General features: G+C 38.2%; 2 protein-coding genes across 6 annotated transcripts in view; both read right to left on the bottom strand.

Moving 5' to 3' along the window:
* The window catches only part of SNX29 (sorting nexin 29), a 140,284-nt gene extending 132,849 nt beyond the window's left edge, over positions 1-7,435 (bottom strand). For 4 of the 5 annotated variants that reach the window (XM_050713720.1, XM_050713721.1, XM_050713723.1 and 1 more), the window contains exons 1-3: positions 7,329-7,427; positions 2,333-2,397; positions 1,506-1,558 (exon numbers count right to left, since the gene is read on the bottom strand). In XM_050713720.1, coding sequence (XP_050569677.1) covers positions 1,506-1,558; positions 2,333-2,397; positions 7,329-7,335 — 125 coding nt within the window. In that variant the 5' untranslated portion in view covers positions 7,336-7,427. Of the gene's footprint in view, positions 1-1,505; positions 1,559-2,332; positions 2,398-7,328 lie in introns of all 5 variants that reach the window. The other variant, XM_050713722.1, reaches the window with a different exon arrangement.
* A 1,618-nt stretch (positions 7,436-9,053) lies between these two features.
* On the bottom strand, positions 9,054-23,826 carry TNFRSF17 (TNF receptor superfamily member 17). The gene is made up of 5 exons (XM_035548862.2): positions 23,693-23,826; positions 19,861-19,978; positions 10,785-10,919; positions 10,284-10,415; positions 9,054-9,476 (listed from the first exon to the last, which is right to left on the bottom strand). Exons 3-5 carry the CDS (start codon positions 10,897-10,899, stop codon positions 9,214-9,216), a joined length of 510 nt encoding a protein of 169 aa, XP_035404755.1. The 5' UTR covers positions 10,900-10,919; positions 19,861-19,978; positions 23,693-23,826; the 3' UTR covers positions 9,054-9,213.
* Positions 23,827-24,196: the final 370 nt, after the last annotated feature.

The raw sequence follows: 24,196 nt of genomic DNA, 5'->3' as shown, positions 1-24,196 counted from the left end.
AAGATGCTCCTCTCTTGTTGCTTCTTCCTCCTCTTTATCATTTCCCATTGCTTTCAGCTGCACGATCTTCCCTTCCTTGCACCAACTCTAACATTCACCAGATATTTTACTGAACTGATTTAAACTCACTTGAATGGCAGCAAGTTACCCTTTTGCATTACTACTACTTCCATTAAATTAATTCAGAGGGGACTGGATGATCAGGCACTTAAAAAGGTGGTGCAAGTGACTAGTACTGAAGTCAGGAACCTTAAGGGCGTATCACAGAATGCTTTGGGTTGGAAGGGACCCTTAAAGATCACTCTGCCCAACCACCCTGCTGTGGGCAGGGACATCTTTGGCAAGATGAAGTTGCCAAACCCCATCCAACCTGACTTTGAATGCTTCCGACGATGGGACATCCACAATTTCTCTGGGCAACCTGTTCCAGTGTTTCACCAAGCTCATTGCAAAAAATTCCTTCCTCATATCCAATCTAAATCTCCTCTCTTTTAGTTTAAGAACATTGCCCCTTGTCCTGTCACACTACAAGCCCTGGTAAAAAGTCATTCTGCATCTTTCTTACAAGCTCCCTTTGTATGTTGAAAGGCTACAGATACATGAAGCCTCCCCACCCCTTTAGCAGCAAATAACTGTTTTGCTGGCTTTCCAAAAGCAATGAAACCACATCCTTAGACATGTTCTTAAAGACTGCACTGGGAGGAGACTGGAAAGAAAGAATTTTATACATAATTCATAAGTGGTCAGTGGATAATTAACTTTCCCAAAATGCAGAGTCAAACTTACAGGACATTAAAAAGGGGAAAATAAACAACTGCATTTAATCCTGCAGTTTTATTTGAGATTCTTTGATAGGTCAGATTCTGAGAAAACATGATACAGAAACACTGCAATTCTTGTCTGCCAATTTTCTTAAAAACCTTTGAAACCAATAAGCCATATCCAACAACAGATGCAACTAACAGGAATTAAATGACAGTTTTTTGACTTGCGGTAATAAAAAGAAACAACATGTCATACAGAAAATGAAGGAAAACAGGTTTAAATGTGTCAGGAATAAGGAAAAAAAGGAATGAAAATTTTCTTTATGAGTATGCGTTAAACACACTTGACACTTAAGCATCAAGCTACACAAAAGAGAGTCATATAAGGTAACAGACACAATCATTTTAGGAGAGTTTTCAGGGAAAATAGCCCCTACTAGTCTCATGTTCAAGCCTAAGAATTCAATGCTTTGTCATTAACTCTACAGCCACTTAAACATTTGTAACTTCGTATTGAAGAATCCTCTTTGTTAAACTGTCAAATTCATGTAACAAGATGAAAAATTCAGAGTCCTGGGTTAGTGTTTACATAAACAAAAGGAACAGTGGTTTTTATTTTGTGTTTTTGTTTGTTTTGTGGTGCTTTGGTCTTTTTTTTTGTATCAAGTTTTTTGTGCCCTATAGTTTAGGTCATTATGATACATAATCTAAACATATTAACAGTTTCTTAGACTACTTTACCTGCTATCAGAATCTGAAGCAATTTCTTTTCTTCCTCCAAATCGTATTTGACACTGAAATAAATAGATTTTAAGAAGTTTTTGTTACACTAGGACACTCAATATGCTGAAATACGTCCATTTAAGAATCAAAAAGAAAACAAAATAGAGTGCAAAATAGAGTATTGGCAAATACAGCCTGCAACCAAGAAGTGCTTTTTATCATCATGCTCCACTAACAGACTACTCCTGCAGTTCACATAATTCTTGCTAGCCAGAACAACACACCTTCATTTCCCAGTGGAAAAAAATATTACTTTTGAGTTTTAAACGTATACCCACGAAAACAAACAGTGAATCCTACTTGGCTCAGTGCTACAATTAAAGAAGAATCAATCTCTATAAAACATATGGTTGTCTAACTTTTGAGGCATTCTTTTACCTCACAAGCTCTCTTAAACTGAGTAAAATCTATGAAATTCTACTTGCTAAACTTCACGTTGATACAAAAATCAATCCCATCTTTACTGTATTTTAACCCATTCATTAAAATCCTAGTGTGAAGAAAAAAAGCTGCTACTGTAATGTTATCCAATTTAGCTTTGCAGGATACTACTATTTAACTCAGACATAGAATAAGTATTGCAAATATAATTTGTCTATGCAAGAATTTTAAACAAGCACTGCATAATACTCATTTGCTAGCAGATACACAAACTCAGTAGTACTGTATGCAAGACAAGATTTCTTCTTTATCTGGTAAGAAGACAGAAAGACAGACAGACAGATCCTGCCAGTACTGACAAAACAGAGTATGTATACTGTAGAAATATTAATTGGATTTCTCACCTGTTTAACTGCATCCAGTAACCGTTCTAGAAGAAACTGTCTTTTAGTGTCATTGTTCTGTGAAACTGAAAAATCAACAAAGGTATATTATTAAATAAACACTGTTTTGAGAAAAGTAGATTGAAGTCAACATCAGTGTTGTGAAAAACTTTCCTCATACGCCAGTTATTCCATTAAATTTATTAATGTATTTTCTCTAAGTAAAATGATGTGGCATAAGCCTGTATTTTGATGTTTCAAGTAATGTCTCTCTAATATGCAGGAATACTGTTTGAAAAACAATCTAAAGTCTTATTTTTAGTAAGAGCAGTTCCATGATACAAGGTATATTGCAGCAATATCAAAAATAATTTAATTGTGCGCAGGCAGCACAGCTTGCTCCTAGCTTCTTAGCACAACCACCTGTGGGGCCATATTGCAAGGCTGGAACTGACCTAGTTTAAGATTTTTTTTTTGGTTGGATTAGGTGTATGATGCAGCTCACCCTGCAACCCCATAAATTCTCATACTGGGAAAACTACCGGTGTAGTATATCATCAGAGCACAAGAAAAGAATAGAAGATGGGAAAGAGACAGCAAGAATACCCTGTTACTGCCAAGCAACCTTACTGTAGAAAGAGTTTTAAGTTAGGTGAATGGAGAACTATTATTACGATAAAGCCCTTAAAATTTAGCTACCAGCACAGCTTCTGCCAGATTAAAACCTGTAATACATAGTTTGTGACTGCACAAGCAACCACACAACATAACAACAAATACCATACTTTGCTTGTCTAAACATGCTTCATAAACTCATGTGAATATGTACAAAATTTGTTGTTTAATTAACCTACATTCTGTCTACCATTTCTTATTCCGAGCTTGGGCTCAAAACATCCCTCAAAAACATCTCTGACCTGCCTGTAGTTAAAGTCGTTCTATTCTCCTTTTTCTCTCAAAGGACATTCAATTAATATATGCACAGACTGAAAGCCAATTACCAAAACTCAGCAAGTTTCTCCAGATACTGAAAATCAAACAGCACACAATAAGACCTCCAGTAAAGAGGGATATCAAACATACGTGACTCCACCTCTTGCTGGCCAGCACTGCCAGGTGCCAGCCCCAGGATTTCCTATCTTCACTGGGGCTCTCTTCCATCCCAGCAGGAGGGCAAAGAATTTGTCCTACTTAAATAACTCTTTGTTGCAACTTAAGCATGGGGCTAGGAGGGGGGGGGGGGGGAAGCATCTGTAATACACATGATGCCTGAATAAAGAAAACAAAAGGAAATACGTATGATTTAGGTGCTAAGCTTCACAATGCTTATTTGTCTGATTACAGGGAATTCTCAAGAAATTACACTTCCGATCCTGAAGTCTGACTCAAACTGTGCAGACATGTGACGTGTGAGGTTTGGTTCTGTTACTCAAATACCCCGATGTGCACAAACTCAGCTGAAAACATACACAACGCTCAACACTAGCAGGGGACACCAGAAACAAACCCTGCACCAAGTAGGTTCTAACTTCCAAACAGTTATGTCATTATGAAGAGAATGCTTAATTCATATAAACCTTACTACTCTATTGTGTGCTACTTCAGAAATCAGTCTTACAAAATAATGCTCAGCGTTCTTATCATGCACACATCGCCAAGAATGGAGACACACCCCTATGCATCTACTGCCTTATAATAAATCCCAGAACTGTAAAACAAAGAAAATGATTAAATCCCAACTTTTAACACAACCCTTTATAAACAGCAACATCAAACATACACAAACCTGAAGATATTCCACACTGTTTCAAACTCCTTCCTTCTACAGTCTTATGCTATCCGTGCACCTGGGACAATGGGCGTAACGCGATATTGCTCTTTACGTGAAGTTTGAGACTACTTCTAAACAAATGCATGTAATTAATAAGTCCCCAATCTGAAAAACATCTTTCAGATGAAAATATTAATTATGTGGGTTAAGTTTGTATTCCAAGTGCAATCCAGTTTTTAAATTTCAATCTCTTTGGTACCTTTGTATCTATTTGATAACATGGAAATGGTTTGCAACTAGATACTAGACTGTGAACATAGAATACAGAAAACCCACAGAAGATGATGACTGTGCTAATTAAAGTTCCAAAAGACTAAAGAACATGATATCAAACAGCCTTAAATTTACACAGAGTGCAGTATAATGTCTGTTTTGTCCTTATTGTACTTAAATTTGGGCTAATAACAATTATGACTGAACGTGATTATGACCAATGATTTCCATAGCTAGTTCAGATCACCTTCACTGTTAACAGGGTTAGTAGGCCACTGAATGTTCATATAGAGGGCTGGCTGAGGCTGCTGCTCAACGCAAGCCTGCAGAATTCAACTATTGCTCTGTTTAACACAAAGTTCATTGGCAGATGAAAAATAATATTCACAAAGCCTTTTTTTCTTAGAAATTGAAACATTAAGATTGCTTTTTTTCCCCTCCAAGCAAAGGATAGGTTTTCTTCTTTGCAATAAGCCTAGAAAATGTCGTACTCTAACAATATTTGTAACAGGTACACTTTTAGAAGTTATTTTTGTCTCAATTAGATGGAACGTAAAAACAAACCTCTACCAACTCTATTAAAGATTTATCTCTTTTGCAGTCTTTATGATTTTCTAAAGTCTTCAAACAAATATACATATATTCATACACAAAAAGTACCAGCTGAGTGTGATCAACTCTAGTTAATTTAAAGAATAACAGCATATCACAAACTGAGCAAAATACCCTTCTACTGATTGAGAAGAGCAGTAAAACCTCCAATAACGCACATAGAAATACAAAACATATAATGCAAAAAAACAGCATTACTCAGAAAGAGGCTATATTTAGACTACCACAATAAAAAAGGAAGTTCATACATATGTCTAGAAATAATTGTGAAAACATAAGTATAAAATAGCAAAAACAAGAGCCTCCTCTTATCTCCAACTGTTCAGTCAAAAAGTTAAAAAGAGCCTCAAGTCCTGCACCTGCCTCTGTAACCCTGCTATTCTTCGCTGTTGATGGTCATGTTTTCCTGTTTTCAAAATAAACTTCTCTCCATGCTGTGACAGAAATATCCACACATACAGCAGAAGAAATTCACTATGCAAGTACAGGAAAACAGGATTTCCATCCAATTCTTTATGAGTATGGTTGTCTTCATCCCCGTATGGTTTAAAAAAAAAAAAAAACAGACTCAGGATGCTCTCACATACTTCTTGAAGTCTTAAATGTAAAATTTCAGCCTGTAACTGCTTTTGCTTGCTCTAATACGTTCTCAGGATACAAGCCAAAAACAACCCCAGGCCTGATTTACATACTACCTTGTAGTACTATACTATTATGATTCCACTGCCTCCTACTGAATTAGCCTTGTTTTTTGTGCAAAGCTGTCATAAAACTGACAACATCCCTGATTTTTGAAAAGTATATAACTCTACTATCCCTGTGTAACTTCCCTTGAAAGTTTAGTTTTTTCAACACTGTCCAATAAAACAGTTGTACGTAATTAACAGGTGTTATTAAGAAATGCTGAAATCAACAGGAAGTTGCTTTCACATCCACTAGAAATACACCGTAGCTAAAAAATATGTATGTTATAAATAGATAATGGCCATTAAGGAAGGAGGTCTTATACCTATATTTTAGGAGCAACCCTTTTAATTTTCAGGTCTAAAATTGGGCAGGGAAATAAGTATAGACCATGGTGTTAAGTGGTAGAAAATTCACATAGGTCTTGGCAAGGGCTACATACATGTAGGTTAGCCAAGCACTTGGACTACTAGCCCTAATGTCACATCAGACATTATTATTTTTAAGCAATTAAATATTTTGTCTCCCCTTAATTCTGTATTTTTTTTAATAACTACATTATGAGGCTTTCTTTATGCCACAAGAGGTGCCACCTTGCCTTTGAGTCACAAAACTGAATTGAAATGGAGCTCCCAAGTCACCTAGCCAGACTTAGGCACTGATTTGCACAAGGCCACTCCCAGCCTGAACTCATCATTGAAGGGCTGAGGTTTTCCATATGAAAATACTGACTCTCGAGAACTTCAGAATTACGATCTAGTCTACAGTCTTAAGACGTGAAACGTTCAAGAAACTTTCTTCTTCCATGGTTTGAGAGATTTGACTGCTACTTGCATTTTTCACAATGCTAATTTACAATTTCCCCCGTAACAATCTCTTTTTTCTTCTTCATCTCTTCCGTAGTATTTTGTTTTCTTCTTACCACAAAGGTGAGAACAAAACAGAGAAAAATACAGCTATTTTCATTTTTGGTTTCATTTTCAGAAATGGCTGCTATTCCTAAAAAATATAATGTTTAGATAATTCAGTTGGCTCTTCAATTTTTTTTCTTAGCATCTTTGGGAAACAATCTCACTATGCCTCAAATCAGGATGGAAGAAAAAGCTGTGATCCAATTCTCAGTGCAGATGACGCTCAGGGTTGGAGATGACATCCATCACTGAAGATGTAGAAACAGAGCCATGAAAAGTATTTTCTAAAGCACCTCCCTTCTTCGGGGAAAAAAAAAAAAAGAAAAAAAAACTTATCAATGTGCTTCAAGACATACTAAGTGCCACTGATGCTGTCATATTTACAGCACAAATCTGCTGTCCGTCAGAATGGACTGTCAGCCCAGTGCCTGCACCCCAGTCACCCCGCCAAGGCTCACCAACTGCACGTTAGAAAGTCTTTATTTTTTGGGGGGGTTGCTTCAATTTACTTTTGGCCGTTTATTTCCTCAGAATATCCCTGAGTCCTGCCGATATAAAACACCCTTGAGGGGGCCGGAGCAGCAGCGGGGCGCGGTGAGGGAGACGTGAGGGGACCCTTACCAGGGACCGAAGCTCCCCGCTCCCGCCGCAGCGGAGCACGGCCGGGAAGGGGCCTTTCAGGGGACTCCGGGGCCGTTCAGGGGACCCCCAGGGCCACCTCAGCCCCAGCAGCCCCCCCAGAACCGGCCGGAGCCCCCTCACTCACCGCTCATGGTGCCCGCTGGGCTCGCCACCTCCCTGAGCCGCAGCCGCTCCCTCACTGCCCGGAGCCGGGCCGGTCCCGGCACACGCTCCACCCCGGAAAGCCACCCCCCAGCCGCTCCGGAAGATAAACACGGCGTGGATAAACGATGGCTCCGCACCGGCTATCGCTTGCCGAGCAGGGCCCTCAGCGCCCCCAGGGCCCGCCCGGCCCCGAGTGCCGTGAGGCAGCAGCCCCGCGGCTGAGGGGGCACTGAAGGAGCACTGAGGGAGGCGAGGCCGCAGCGGTTCGGGGCGCGATCGCGTTCCAAAAGCGGTCCAGGGAGTTTGAAACCTCCTTCCAGAACAACTGTCAGAGCTGATTTGAGGCTTTTCTGAACGTTTGTGGATTCGTTTTAAGGCTTTATCTCGCTGTTTTGTGTTTATCCACTGTGTAAATCAGAGAATCGTGGAACCACAAGGATCGCCAAGTCCAGCTCCTGGGTCCCCAATGGACCAACCAAAAAAATAAAAAATCAGTATGCAGTGTTGTATTTACTACAAGTTTACTAGAGGGAATGGCCTCAAGTTGCGCCAGGGGAGGTTTAAGTTGGAAATCAGGAGACATTTTTTCTCAGAAAGAGCAGTCAGGCATTTGGATGGGTTGCCCAGGGAGGTGGTGGAGTCACCGTCCCTGGGGGTGTTCAGGGAAAGGCTGGACATGATGCTCGGGGACATGGTTCAGTGGGTGATAGTGGTAGTAGGAGGACAGTTGGACCAGATGATTTTGAAGGTCTTTTCCAACCTTAATGATTCTATGTTCTAAGTTGCTCCACACCGTGCAGAGCAGCAGATCACAACCTTTTTTTTCAAGACTTCCTAGGTACAGCAATAATAAAAACTGTAATAGTCCTGTAGGCCTTCTTCCGAGTTCTTGGCTGCATGTGGGAGACCTGCACAGCTAACTCCTAACTGATCCAAACTGACTGTGGTCAGCCACAAAGATGCTGTAATATGGATCGTTCATAGTGTTTGTGCAATTCACTAGTCTTACAAGCTTATAATTTATCCTTCGTGCAAGAACCTTAGATGGAAAGTTAGCTACAAACAAAAGGATTGTTGTTGTTGCAGTTGTCCAAGAATAACACTGGCCTAATATTAGGAAAATGACACTTGGGAGGCAAGGTGACACAAGTATATTCCTAATTTCAGGCCACACGATAGCCTACCATGACAGTAACTAATCAGCAGTACCTGCCCAAATAACAATTTAAAAAAAAAAAAAAGCTATGTAAAAAGAAATCTTTTTAAGACACAGTCTGAAAAAAAATTTGGCATTTAAAGGATATTGTCCACCATCACGATTATATGTGTGGTACTCCACAGCACCGCAACCCCCTTTCATGTGACTCTGAGATCCTATCTGAGCTAGGAGGGACTCTGTACTCAGCAAAGGTACTCATCATTGGAACATTCCTATTTCAAGCATCACAGAGGCTATTTGAAATTATTCTTTGCAATGCTGGGGATGCTATGTAGATCTTCATTTCTGCCTCAAGCAATTTTCAGCGTAAGATCTGAATTTATCATGAAACATATAATTGCAAGATTGTTTATTGATGAGTTTGCATATATCTGGTGTAAGTAGATACAATCTCAAAGTACTGAAAGAGCCATTGTACATAGGGACTTTCAGAATTTAAAAATTCCAGTCACTAGTTTGGTATTTGAGAATAATGTAAAAAAATTTGACCAAAGAATTTAAAATAATATGACAATATCAATGAAAGTTTGATGCAGGGTCTAAAAGGAAGATGTACTAGCCTTCCCCACTAACTCTAACTATGAAGATTAATAGCTATACTCGAATAACTGAATTATTATTATGCAGTAAAAATTTACTACTTCTGTCATAGACACGCAGCACCCAGAATATAGTTGCAGTAATCAAAGGATTTTGTTGTGACTAGAACAGTAGCTCCTTCTTCTGTAGCTGGTAATGGAAATGAAGTTTCACAGCCAGTCTGAGGTTTTACCAAGCCACAGTCACTACAAGTGCATTCCTCCACTGAATACATTAATGTTTCACTTTGAAGTGAGTGTCTAATTCCATCTGTCTGCACACTGCTTTCTGTATTAGCCTTCAGAACATCATTCAGCTCCACAGAAGAGCCTGTAATTATACAAAAGTTAATTTAGTACATACATCATGCTATACCAGACATACAGTTATTAAGGATCCAAGTTTCTTTATGTTCCACCTGTATTCCTAGCCTTAGTGAAAGTTTTAAGATGCAGTGAAAGTTGTAAGACACAGTTATAAACAATAATCTTTTGTTCTATGACAATGTCCCCCCTATATTTCAGGATAAGCATTCAAGTTATCAAATACATATTTTCTAATCAATTTTTTTTAACAATTTAAATTTAAATTTAAATTTAAATTTTTTTAAATCAATTTATTGGCTGAACATTCCACAAATACCAGTGTAAATTATTTTTACATTTTACAAAATTTTTCCACCTTCCCAAAATATACCACATACACTTCTCACAGGCCAGAAAATTAAGTAACATTATTTAGTTTCTTCTAAGATGGAATGCCAATATTAAATGTGTATCCTCTACCTTTCTATTCAATAGGAGGAGAATGAAGCCATTAAAACAATCATTTGCTATTTAAGGTTCCTAAGTGATTTCTCAAACACCAGCAATTAAGCCAGGTATACATAAGTAACCAAATACAGTCGTGACATGATCTAGAACTAACAAACAGAGATTGCTCCTTTTACAAGTCACCATCTGTATATTTTACTCCCTAATAACTTTAATAACTTCATTAAGACTATCTGAGAAATAAGAAACAATCCACAGACAGTTATCAGAATCTGGAATATGTTATATGTAATGTGTTTACGTTATAAGAGTAGCTAGAAAGTAGAACAACTTAATTATTTGATAAAGAATCATATTTATTCACCTGTGTTTTTCAGTTTTTCTTTTAGTTGCTTTAGGCGCTTCCACTTAAACAAGACCATTAATGTGAATAAAGTGAGCATTAAAATTACTCCAAAGCCCAAACAAATCCAAAGAACTCCACCTGAATCAGTACCTTATGAAATAAAGAGATGCATTAAATTCATCGTAAGCAATAACCAATGAACAGTAAACACGTGCCCAATACATAAAATTTCTATATCAAAGGAGCAACAGCTATTTTTTTTAAGTGACAGCATAAGTAAAGCTAGAGAGCTTTAACAGTTTACTCTTAACACACTCAAACATACTCATACAGTACTGAAATATGTATATATTGATATCCTGTACATTTCTTTAATACTGTTGAGCCTAAATATTATTCTGATAAACATCTTCCAGGTTTTAGATTATCTTTTTTAAGTTTTTATGTATATGAATCTATGTAAAATACAACATGAAAATGCCCAGCATAGCTACAAAGTACTGCAGAAAAACTACTTACTCTTATCACAGTAGTTTTCACATGAAGGTGGTGGCGTACCAGAACATCGAAGATGACAAGGCTTACAAGAGAGCACCAGATTATCAAAGTATTCATTGTTAGGGCAGTGTGCCATCAGGGTCAGTAATTACGGAACTGAAAAGCCACAGAAATGGTAAAAGAGTGAGGACCATCTACAAAGGGCTTTTCAAGTCTCCGTTTTAGCAGTTCTAAGAACTGTTAGCAGCAACAGACTTTGATCACAGCTCTACTACACAGCATCATGTCAAAAGGGTTCAACTCTGAGGCCCCCAAGAAATTAATATTCCTTTTTGGCAAATCACAATTGTAGAAAAAACAGAACAGCTGCACCAAGATAATTTTCAATGTAAATTCTGTCTGAAACAGAAAATGGTTATTTATAGAAGACATTTCTTGAGCAGGTGCTAAACATTACAAGCTGTAGAAAAGCAAGAGGATCTCCAAACAGAACCTCACAATAATTTTTCTTGGTTTTAGAATTTTGTGGTTTTTTTCAAGGTGATAGGCTGCAGTAAGTGTTTTCCTGTAATTTGCAGACTATGAAATGTTTATGTTTTGTTTTTCTGTCCCTGTCCAAAGGGAATGAGATGAAAAAATAGAGGCAGAAGGCACAGCAGTAACAAGATATGAACAATCCAGTTTCTAGGTGTGCCACTGAGTCATTCTGCAACTTCAGACAACTTCCTTTGTACTTGTTTCTCTGTATGTACAATAATATTTAGAATACACAGATGATGAGAGAATTACTTTTTGTAAATGGTTTTCTAACTAAGATACTCTAAAAGTAAAAGTTCAACAACAACATTGTATTGTACCAAATACATCTAAGACCTTCAACTAGAATGGATAGACAAAATACGGAGGTTCAGTTACTGGCATGTTGCTCCTGAATTCCAAAGTAGCCTCATTTATCTAGTCTATTAGGTTTTGGGTGACTTGTTTTGCTTGGTTCACTTTTGGGTTTTCAACTGGCTGTTTTTTGGGGGGGTTCTTTGTTTTGTTTTTTCTTTTTTGCTTATAACCATGCTTATATGAGTAATGAGTAAAGAAGACCTAATGAACATGTGATATTTTTTATCTAAAATATTACCTGTTTATTTATTTTTAAATGTAATGCAGAACCTATGCTGTTCTAAAACTGTGGTACCCACCACGGTGAAATAGGTGAGCCATAGATTTCATTCTTGTGGCAGAGCACACACGACACCTCCCTCCCAGCCAGGTGATGGGGTACACTGAGCATCTGTAGATTTATCTGTATACATGCAGGGAGTGTAACATTTCTGAAAATAATATTTGGTCTCCTCCCATGAATTAAGAGCCTTGACAGTAGACCTCTACAATTAAGATAATTTACACATCCTACATCTGCATGGACGTTTTGTCTAATAGAATTTCTTTTAAGCACAAAGTTAGTCATCTAGCAGGCTGCAATAACTGCTTCAATCCAGTAGCACTACTGAAGATTGATTAGAATTACAGGCTTATTTATAGTTAAGTTTCTCCTTGATATGATTAAGTTAATTGCTTTTTTGACTACAGAAAGGGAAGAGAAAAATACTGTATAAGGAATCATAATTTCATACCACATTACTATGTTTGAGACATTTTCCCAGGAAATTCACCATGTGGGAATGCAAAAACTGTTCTTAGTGAAATAGTCTAATAAAGCAATCTGTATTCTAGTCTCTAGCAGATTTAATAGGTTGTTGTAGCTTCCTCACTTTTTTTCCTATAGGCCAGGTGCACAGCTGTAGGCTATTACAGGCTTTTCTGTCTATTCAAGATTAATAGTAACTATACATGAATTGACAAAATCTGATTTAGGTGTGCTGAAAGAAAACATTGATACAGACTGTGAATGATGCAGAAAACGTCACTGTGAAGTCAGTGCTGGTGCTAGAGTCGTAAACTGTTTCTGATTTAATTCTTGCTTCATACATTCACACTCTAGGGGAGGAAGCCTAAGTTAGCACTAGAGTATCATTCCTAGTTATGATGGAGCACCACTTGGTAGCTTATCCGTAGAGTGACTGAAGTTTTTGCTTTGAAGATGCTGCTTAACCTTTTAGTCATGGAGAAGACAATCACATGGTCAACCGTGCTCTGAAGAAGGCAGATGTTCATGAAGGTATCTTCATGGTATCCCAAAGTGTGATGAATGAATTTCAGGATAGACTGTAATTTCAGGAAAGCTGGTTCCCATGCTTTAATCTATCAATATAATCCCATTGGCTTCAGTGAAGTGCTCTCTAATTTTATAGAATATTTTCCAACAACTTCCCATTGTTGTTGTATTTTTATATTCATGTATACAACTTGTACTGAGACCTTATTATTTTAGAGAGGAATCAGCTGCCTAATTCTATTGTTTTCTGCAGCTGGCTGCCACACAATACTATATCTGTAGGATTATATCCTACAGTCTTTACTATAGTAAAATTCCTCATGAAATCTACAGCTCTCAAATTACAAAAAATGCTAATTATATCACAGCTGCTGAAAGTTTTTAACATTATTTTAGTGGACTACGGAAATCACATGTGCACCACAACAGATGAATGAACCAGTTCTTTAATCAGTTTCATGCTTTTTTTTTCCCTCAGGTGTACTAGGGATATGGGGGGATTCTCTCTGTTTTGGCTGGTTTTTACAGTTTTCTTGCCTCATTTTTAAGTACAGCAATAACATTGGCTTTTTTGTTGTTGTCGTCTTGACCTTTGACTAAATTATATAAGTACATTAATTTCAAATATTACTTTGAATAAATTGTGTAATTACGTTAATTTCAAATACTAGCTTTCTTCAACAAAGTAGTTTTGCTAAATATGTAGGTTCACAGCATTTTCATATTGATTTGAAGTTTCTCAAAGAAGAGAAGGATGTTCAGATTGACAGTGGGGAGTATTTTGCTGAGAGATGACAAAATGCTGTTGTTAAATAGCATGTAAAAATCCCAAGTAGGCAACACAAATAGTACTGTTACGTTTGAACAATGATAATTGATAAACTCCTTAACAATACAGCGTTGTTAGCATGGAGAAAGGATCCTTGAAACTTGCTTGCTAGTGCTGGGTACTGCTAAACAGAACACCTTTACGTGCCATTTGTCTTCTTCAGAATCTTTTTGAATGGAAGAGTGATTCTACAGAGAAGTAGAATTTTCCCCCGTATGCATCCCCATTAGAGGACAATAAACTTACCAGAAAGACCATTCCAAATGTCATTATTTCCACGGTTAAAAAACAAACAAACAAAAAAAAAACAGGATTTCCATTATCTGTTGACCAGTTTATTCTCCTTCATTACTGTATCACTGTATTTCTTTATAGTAATTTCTCTTTTCACTCTCTCCTGTCTCGAAAGAACAGCAGCATTTCTTCTTTTTGCTTCCTTTGTAGCATAAAAAGCTCACCTAATCCATTTTCATATAATACTTCATTACATCTGTATTTCACTTTTCTTTGAATCTGTCTGAATGCATGTCATGAACATGGATAATCAGAATTGCATGAAATATTCAGTATTTGAGTCTTGCATGGTGGCACCCAGCCACTGCAATTTCTCACAGAAATCTCTCTTGGTATACATAAGACTGCATTTTCCTTTTTTCTATAATCACGTCACGTTCGTGCCCCAAAAGTTATATGTTGATCATTCACTGCACCTCATGTACATCTTCTCTCATTTCCAATTTTAACTAATGAGTTCTCAACTTGTGATGCAAGTTTCCATTCCTTAAGTGAAAAACATCGCATTCTAAGCCAATAACTTTCATCCTGTTTCTGTTCAATCCTAAAGGACATATACTCCTTTTAATATAGTATCTGCAGTTCTCGTGTTGATAATGCTTTCAAAATTAGTTCACAAAGTTCATGAACCTATTCCTACTTCTTGTGCTATCATTAATCAAAACATTAAATTAGTCCCTACATCAAACCTTGAAGAGCTCCTGTAGTTTCCTCCTGCACAGAAATGGTACTTTGCTGAATGGTTGCTGTATGTCTTAATTGGTTATTTCATCAGTGTCAACAAACCCAGTGCACTAATAACCTAAACTCTCCCCACCTGTGGGAGAAGAGAAATGGAAAACACAAGGCTCAAATCACATATATCACAAATTGAGGTGAGGATTCTTTCCAAGATAAAATCTTGTGTAGTTGATAGTCTGTCTCCAATAGCAGTCTTCTGGTTCACAGAATCTATTAAAATAAGCTTTCTTTCCTAGTATTAGACTTCACAACTACTTAATTTTTGCTATTCAATTCTTTCCTCTCTTTCCCTACTCCATAAGAAGTAGGTCTGCTTTTACTTACTGTCAATGGCTTTTTTTTTTTTTTGCATAGATGACGTAAAATACCTCTCCCTCCAAAACTGACATTGCTGACCTTCTACTTGAATACACCTACTGTATGAAACACAGAACTGTTAATATTGTGAGTCTTAAAATAATTTGTCACTCGAAGGTAATGAGCTATATTCTAAATCAGGCTATTTTGGCACAAAGCCGATTTATGTCTAATTAGTCAGACAGGTCTACAGGTCATCAGAGACATGGTAGATTATATACAGCTAAACCGATTAAATGTCTTGGTGTTAGTGAAAGGGATAGTCCTGCTCTGCACCCTACAGTATTCTGAAGCATAGGTAAGGAGAATTTTATCTTTCACTATTTAATTTGAAAAAAAAAAAAAAAGAAAAAAAAGAAAAAACACCTATGAGTTTCAACACTGAAATAATAAAATGAAAATTCTGGACAGAATACCCAAAAAAATAATACTATTTTGTCAGTAATAAAACATAAAGACTGAAATTCATCTCTCAAATCATTGGCTCAAGGTCTACATACCACACAACTTCAACAACTAAGCTTTGTTTTGACACTGCTTGGGATTTCTCTTTTCATGCTTCTGCCAGCTTCTTTGCCTGGCTGTACTTCAGAAATTCTGTTGGCATAATTACATAGCATTTAACAAGCAAAGGAGGGTTTTCTGCTAGGGCTATTCCATTCCCTTCACAAACAACATTAGCTAAGGCTTACAGCAGAATTCTGCTGGCTGTAGAGTTGCTTCTACAACGGTCATTTTGTGCTGATACAGCTCTTCTGGGTAGCATATGTAATTCCACCCCCTTCCCCCCCCCAACTAAGGCAACTAACCAACATACACTTTCAAGTTGTTTAGTATAGGCAGTACAAGCTTGGTCCTCTCCCAGTTCTCTAAAGCTATTTACCAAGAAAGTCCAAAGAAAAGAGTCCTTTATAAATGGCCTCATCACAACAATCCTAAAAATCTCTGAGATGAATGCACATACAAAAGAAAAACCACCAGTTTTTCTTCCCAAAAGTTTCTGCACTTCAAGGAACAGCAGTCTTACAGAGAGTTATCTCCTTAAAAAGCATTAAAATCATCTGAAACAATTATTTTCAGAAATCCATACTCTGCTAATTGTACATGTTATGGCTGGGAGGAGATAAACTGTTCTAGGAATAGGGTACACACTGTTAATAAACAAAAGAAAGGGGTTGTTAAAGGATCCGTTGTGCACATCAACTTTTACATGCAGCAACGAACAATGCTGTTTTTAGGCACAATATTGTTTAATTTTGTTCAGGCACAGTGCAAAATGTGGATTTTGCCTGTTTGGTTCAGCACATTTTAATTAGACCACTGCTTTGAAAAGAGTGATGTTGCTGTTGCTACATCTGGTATTTCCAAAAAAGATTAAAAACAAAAACCAGCAACTCAAAGAAGAAATGTTCCTTAAAAGCAGTAATTAAAATAGCTATGGTACAAACATTGTCAACTAAATGTCAGAAAACTTCTGCATCCTTTACTATGCTCTAAGCTTCCTTAGCTAGAAGCTAAGTTACAGAAAAGAAGAACTACATAGAAAAGAAAATCAGTGTTAATAGGCTTTCCCTCTGGGGAAGGAAGATGATCTTTTCATTTGTCTGATATTCCACATGTGCCAACATAGTTACGTAACTACTAAGGACAATGCATAAAACAATAAATGTGCAAGGAAGTTTGGATTAAGCTAATACTTCTTAAAATGCCAGTGACATTTTTATGATGGTGCAATAGTTTCCACAGAACATAGTTTTTCCTTTGTTTCTTAGTGTAAGCACTTACATTTTGTATTGCAAAAATAATCTCCCACATACTACTATTTTAGTGACTTTGCAGATGGGAAAAAATAAATAAATAAAATTAATCAGCGATATAATCCCAACAGGATTAACAGAGTTAAAAGAAAAATACATGTGCATGAACACTCATGAATGACATGAAGAGCTTAGCAGACACTACAGTCTGACAAGATTGTTTCTTCTGATAGGTTTAGCCAAACTTTCTAGCCATTCCGTCTCTGCGGACAAGTTTAGGTAACAACAATTACTTTATTTCAAACTCCCTTGTAGGGCCTCACGTTGCCAATATGTGCTCTCCCCAGAAACAGGAGGAAAATTCTAATTGGTTTAGTTATCCCTATTCCAGAATAATTCCCTATGCAAATGACATTTTCTGGCATAAAAATACTGGCATATAATAATGATTCCAGAGTAATTAGTTCTATCTAGAAACAAGCTCACTATTACATTCTCAGGATTTCATAACAAAATAACTACTTCCTGCAACAACATGATAAAGAGCTATAGAAGAGCATTAAAAATCAAATTATGTTCTCTCTTCTTAGCAATAATGCCATTTTGCTTTAGTCACTGCTGAAACTAAAATCTTACAGGATCGCTAATGGACAAAATGTTCCCTCCACTGAAATTTTGGAGAATTAATGGGGGGGAAGCATATGAAAATCCCACATGGAACTTATTTTCTATTCCCACTTCCCAGGATACAGCACATAAAATTTCTGTATGAAACATGAGTGCAATAAAACTCTTACCACGTGTATAATGCAGGAGATCTGGCCTAGAAATGTTATGGAACCCAACAGCAGACATGGTAACTCTGAGCTTCTGCATGTCAGGTAGTTGATACCATAAAAAAAGGTGTGATTACACAGCATTCTGTGGACCCTGCATTAACAGCCTATATGGATATTTTCAGAGCCAAGATCAACATTTTCATTATCTCACAAAAACATTCTTTGCTAACACAGTCTGGCAAAACTGTATCAGGTACAGCTGAACTCTGATAGTAGGGACTTGCCTTGTGCATCTATCTATGTTAGACTGTAAGCCCCACTTTAAATGCTAACTGCTTTTTCTGCATTTTTTTTAAATCTTTGCATCAAGCTAAAAGCCTGACTATTCGATGGTAACCAGAATTGTAAATTTTCTCCATTATTTAACTCCATTTTAGAAAAACACTAGCTTATAATCAGTGGAAGAAAATCTTCTGAGGACCTGGAACTTAAAAGTTGCCATTGCTGCTCCGTCAAGTCAGCATCCCAGCCTCTGAGATTCTCAAACTTGTCTCAGGTGAGCCAAAATACACTCTGTTTCAATTTGTCACTTCCACAGAATTTATACATACTGTGCTCATAATGTTTACTCGCCACATCCGACAAACTTATGGGTGAAAGCAAAATTACTGTGATGAAGCAGAAGGTTAATTTCCTAATCACAATGTTGCTAACAAAGTAACAAGATGAAAGCATAGGAACAGTTGAACACAGATCTGGGTTGTATTTAACAGGATTTATTTCCAGCTGCTTCAGTATCTTAACTGAAATGACACCTCCTCCCACTGATCCTACACCTGGCTCTAAAACCACACAGTCTGCCTTTCTTCAAAACAGATTCCCCCATCACTTAAATTCCTAACTCAGTCACTGTATACATCATTAAAGTGATCTCATTCTTCCCTTCCTTGGATGCGTTCTTTGCTCAGCACATTCCTTCCACGTTAAGTAATCCTTTTGCTATTTACAACATTTTCAATTGTCATAAGGTTTATAAACACCCCGATCTTTGTTTATTTTGATCTTTGATTGCAAAACAAAAAAACATACATAAACAACAGTTTCAATAGCAAAATTACTTAACTGAACCATCTCACCGTACTATTTATCTGTTTGGAGGATTGTGGCATCAAAACCACAAAGGAAATTCTGCCTAAGGAGTAAACTGCCATGACTGAACATGCAAAGGGAGGCACCTTGAATGAGGAACTAGCTAGCGTCCATCTTAAAGATTTTTCAAATCCAAACAACAGGCTAGCTAAGCTATAGATCGCTCAGCTGAGAACTCTATTTAAAGTCACCTGAAAGAAAAAAAAGGGGGGGGGGGGGGGGGGGGGGGGGGGGAGAGAGGGAGAGAGAGAGAGAGAGAGAGAGAGAGAGAGAGAGAGAGAGAGAGAGAGAGAGAGAGAGAGATGGCTCTTGTTAGAAGAAGACCTTTCAGTCTTTATTTCTAGAGATGTACAAGCAAAAGAATGAAATGTTGTGTCCACATATAAAAGTGAGAAACACGTGACCATCTTGGAAGATAATGAGCTGAGCATCTGGAGCGTTTGAGAGATGAGAACATGGAAACAAAGAAGTATAGTGTGGTATTTTGGTATACAGATCTGTGTAATTCTTTTGCTTTCTAAAGTACAAACAATTGATTGTATACCCCTTATAAAGCCTGCAATACGTGCTTTTACTGCTCTGAAAGAAAAACTTTAACTCTAGATTAGAGGCCTTGGAAAGAGGAGTCAAGGTCAGAAGCACTCTTCACCAACCCACAATGAAAATGTAAAAGTTAAGTTGCTGAATTCCTTTGAGGATACCCATTTGTTAGCTTGGAGTAATTCTACAACTGGACTGTGGAAGAGAGCTTATGCTTTCCCACATTAGGAAAGCCAAAGAAGAACTTTATTTATATCTCTTCCAGTCAGAGAGCTTAAAATAAAGACTGAATGTAAAACACAAATACAGCAATCATGTGACTGTCCAGCAGAGGGAGAGTAATAGCCTCTGAAACAGCATTTGTTAAATAGCAGGGTTAGAGCAAACAAATCGGTGAAAAGACATTTCCAGGTCAAGATATCTCAGTCTGGATTATACATGGTCTCGTGCAAATATAAAAGCCTCTTTGTCATTCACTTACACTTCTGAGAACACGCGCAGAACTTAGGGTAGACTCAGCTCTTGAAAAAGCCATCATGCCGAAACATAATGTGGTGGCGGTGGTGTCTCTACTTCTCAGCTACGTCTCCAGAGACTACCTGGAAAGAGAAATTGTCAGAGTTTAGAAGTATTGTTTTATAGTTTCCTGGCACCTAACCAAACTTAAACTAGTTCATTATTTTCAGTTCTGTGTCAGGCCTGGTGAATACTATGAAAGTTAGTCCAAAAAATATATATATATATATATGTATATATAATGCAGTTTTCCCTCGAGAGAGGTATATCACTTGAATTTCAGTACATCCTTAATCTGTATCTGTCACAAAAACTGTCTGGACTCATCTAACCCCACCTGTTTCTTTTATGTAATGTTAAATTCCATGTATAGAATGCCTTTTGGGATTGTTCCTTCGCATGTGCTTCACATGAAGAGCTGTGCTTCTGTAATGGCAGTGTCATAGCTGAGCACTGTTTCCTATGTTATTCTTCTAATGTTAGTAATTTATCTTGCATCTTTTGCCTTTTCTTCCTCGCAGGTAAATAACTTGTTCTTTTGGCTTTGTTCTTAAAGACTCAATCTGACTTCAAAGCAATTCTAAATATCAGGCTACTCATTTAAGTGCATAACTAATGTACATATTTGAATACCTTTTAAGTTTCAGAGCATGGCGTCACAGTGCGTCAGCTGAATTTCAGCTTGCTGCTACACCAGAAAGGGAGGTCTTACTCCTTTCCTGCTCCTCCCAATCTCAGCCAAATACTTTCTTTCCCCATGTTGCAACAGCTCAGGAATTGATCTGATCTCAAGGCAAACTGAGTCAATTTCCTGATAATCCTGCACCCTAAAACTACTCTCCCCCCTTAGTTACTTTATGGAGTTCAATGGGCTTAGATATTGGTGATGAGCTGTTGACTGTTTGGAGCTGTGAACTTGTGTGAAGCTGTCTAGGGAAAAATATTTTTCTTTTCACCTTCAGTTCACATAACTGAAACACTGATATGTATAGGTATGTCTGCTAGGGTGCAAAGTGTTTGTAAGAACCTTGGATGAAAGGTTCTACTGGAGTACAGAATACTAGTCCTAATTTTATATGAACGAGGACTTCCATTTCACTGCTATAGGATTGACCTATCACAGGCTAGAAACGAGTGGTAAACTTGTGGAAAGTACCCAAGATAGTTTAATATATGAATAGCTATCACTAAAAAAAAGGAAGTATTGTTTCCCCACTCTTACTTTATACCAGCTCTGGCATTTGCAACATCTTAAGAGTTGATTCATTTCAGTAGCCCAGGAGGAAAAAGAAAGTAGATCATTCTTTAGGTAGATTAATGGGATGAACTCATTCTGCGAAGTGTCTGACAAGACCTAGAAGGCAGTGCAGGGATGGGTAGAACTGCGACTGAGGGGGGGTGCAGTTTCTCTGCCCTCCAGTCCCAGCTTGTTCACCCTGACATGACCCAATCACTTATTTTCTAAGCAGTGCTTTGATAATGCAAATCAGCCATGATTTGATGATTAATAGGTGGTGATGAATATAGGTGGTTCTCACTGAGAAAAGCTTTTTGGTATTTATTAAAAGCAGAGAGAGTGTATTTATTCTAAACATTGTGATGCAAAGAGATTTAAACCCAGAAAGATTTTATAATGCTTTAAAACCTCAACAGAACACCACTATTTACATTCCAGTCAATATTTTGCCAATAAAATTATCGTGATTCCACTTAGGTTTTGTTTTGAGTACCAGCTGTTCCCAAGTGGAAAAACAAACTACTAGCCCTGTTAAAAACTTCGTGTTTGAGTTTACATAATTCCTGTGTGTGACACAGCCTGCAAAACAGGTTTGTACACTCTGAAGGACATTTGGCATCTTCTGAAATTCTGTGGGCTAATTGCTTATATCCTAGCAAGTACCTGGGAAATAAGTATTTGTCAAGAAAGGAGGGAATCTTGGATACCACACATAATTATTTTCCCCTGAAATCAGCGGTCATACATACTTCCATACCTCTGACCAAAATGCAATTGTGCCCCAAAACAAAAAAAGCTAAGAAGGGAGAAGAAGGAGTAGCACAACTTTGGGAGCTGTCAGATCAAAGCTCTATTTCAAAAATATTTAGGAAGTCTTTCTAAGGAATGCCAAAGTGCTTGTAAGAATTGCTGCCTACATGTTCTGTGTGCTGGTAATCCTAAAATAAGCCTTAATTGCTCTGAAAAATGTAGTACCTGTCTCCAGTTAAGCCTTTCCTGACTTGCAGGCTTTGTCAAGGCTCAAATTAAAAAAAAAAAAAAAAGCTTGCAATGCAGCATTGTAGTCACTATAAACCTGAGCTATTAAATGCTTCTAACGACAGGAAAAGTGTACAATAGCAAGCTACTCTGTCAGCAGAATTCACGAAGCTTGGTTTCCACGGATTTTTATCTATTATTCAACAGTGGTAACTCCCGAGCTCCTTTTTTGTTCCAAATGTTATCACTAGGGAAGAGGATTTTACTTCTGTCTGATCCTCAGTGAAATTACCAATGTAAATCTTGTTGCTTTATCCAGCTGTTTCTTTCCACAAAAACTGAAAGAATTTAATTAACTTTTATCTCTTGTGAAATTTGCTGAAGCTGGACAATGCTTTCAAAAGTTAGTAACAGACTTACAGATAGGGAGAAAAAAAAATGCAAAAGCCTTGTTTCCATACTAAATGAAATGTAGCAGATACCTACTGGTCAACAAATGTCACCTAACAAGCAAAGGTTAATATTTAGAAAAAAGAATTTCAAAAGTAGAGAATCCTATCTCAAGGTGTTCATTAGGATTCTAGCTGCTCTTACTCCTATAGCCTTCTCACCCGTGTTACTGTTGTAGTATTTAGAATCTTCCTAATTACATTCAACTTTGAATAATAGAAGCCCTGACAATGTGTGCCTGAAAACTGGAAAGGAGCTAGAATAACCAGACCAGGGAATAACCAGACAATAGCTTTTACAAGGTCTTTAAAACTTATTTTTTAGGTCCTGGTGATGCTAAGCCAATGGCGATTGAAGGAAAGACCTTCACCAACCAGGTGTATAGTCTATAATCACGATTTTTTTTTCTTTCAAGTTAATTATCTGTGGTGTTGGTGGGGAGTTTTTCTTTTTAGCTTTTATAAGTGCTGCCCTTCACACTGGAGTTGTCCCTGGATATGATCAGTTAGAAGTACATTTCTGCATTAACACATACATTACCTACCAAATAGAATTTTTTGCTTGTCAAGGGCTTACATGTTGCTCCTCATGTGCAGCCAGAAACTGTCCAGTTTCTTCAGTCAGCATAAAGTCATGTAAATGCCACATCAGGAGAGCTTCTGCAGTTCTGCAGCCCAAACTGCAGTGGATTTTGCACTGAATGGGGATCTTTATATTTTAGTTTTAAGGCCGTCTACTTCCAAAACAACTCTGTGACTTGCCCTAAAGCATCCAAACATAAATAACGCTGTGAGTGCCTCAGTCCTCGCCCGCGAGCACTCCAGCAGCCTCCCTTTTCCCAGGTGCTAGCTCTGAACACCTATATTTAACCTTCCAAGCCAGAACACAGCCACTGCCATGTCCGGCCTACCAACCAAATTATTTCCTATTATTCCTTCCCTTCTCCTTCGAAGATACGTAACTTATAGGTTGTGTGTTTTTTTCTTGTTTTGTTTCTGAATAGAAGTTCTCATAGCCTTACCAGTCGAGGGTCTCAGTACTTGGCAAGATCATGGGGAACCTAACTTAATGGACTTTTTTCATGATAGCCAATAACTGAGTCGGTGTGCTGTGGAAATGTCAAACTCCTAACCTTTAAGACGTCTGTCGGCCCACGGCCACCTTTGCACAACGTTCACAGGCACCTCGCATGGGAGAAGACATGGTTAGGAACCTTAACGTGAGGGCACACGGAGGTAACAGCGGCGCAGTTTCCACGCTGTCACCCCCAACCTCGGCTTTCAGGAGGCTGGGTAGGGGCAGCTTTCCACAGGTAACGGCCGGCACGCCTTCACCTGGCCCCGGGCCGGGTGTGTGGGGGAAATCCAGTCAGGCACACACGCCCCGCGCTAGGCCGCAGCCCGGCGGGGACACGCTCCTTGCCCCGGCGGGGCCGCGCCCGTCCCGCCCGGCTGCCGCCCGGGCCCCTCACGGGGCACGAAGGACCGCGGAGCCGTCACCTGCCGCCGCTGCTCCTTTGCGAACTGCATTTCCCAGAGCCCCGCGGGGCGGCCCACAAGCGTCTCCTGAGGGAGCGCTGGCGCGGGGCCTGCTGGGACGGGTAGTTCTCGGCCAGTCTGAGGCCTTGACGCCGACT

Source organism: Cygnus atratus, chromosome 15 (assembly GCF_013377495.2).
Source record: "Cygnus atratus isolate AKBS03 ecotype Queensland, Australia chromosome 15, CAtr_DNAZoo_HiC_assembly, whole genome shotgun sequence".
In the NCBI taxonomy this organism is placed as follows: Eukaryota; Metazoa; Chordata; class Aves; order Anseriformes; family Anatidae; genus Cygnus; species Cygnus atratus.
The sequence above is the reverse complement of the archived record's forward strand: the minus strand, read 5'-3'. Positions and strand labels throughout refer to the sequence as shown.

Coding starts and splice junctions, on each gene's coding strand:
- TNFRSF17 (XM_035548862.2), bottom strand. CDS start 10,899: ATGGCACACTGCCCTAACAATGAATACTTTGATAATCTGGTGCTCTCT. Junction 10,416..10,784: donor TGAAAACTACTGTGATAAGA/GTAAGTAGTTTT, acceptor TTATTTCATAAG/GTACTGATTCAGGTGGAGTT. Junction 9,477..10,283: donor AGAAAAACTGAAAAACACAG/GTGAATAAATAT, acceptor GTATAATTACAG/GCTCTTCTGTGGAGCTGAAT.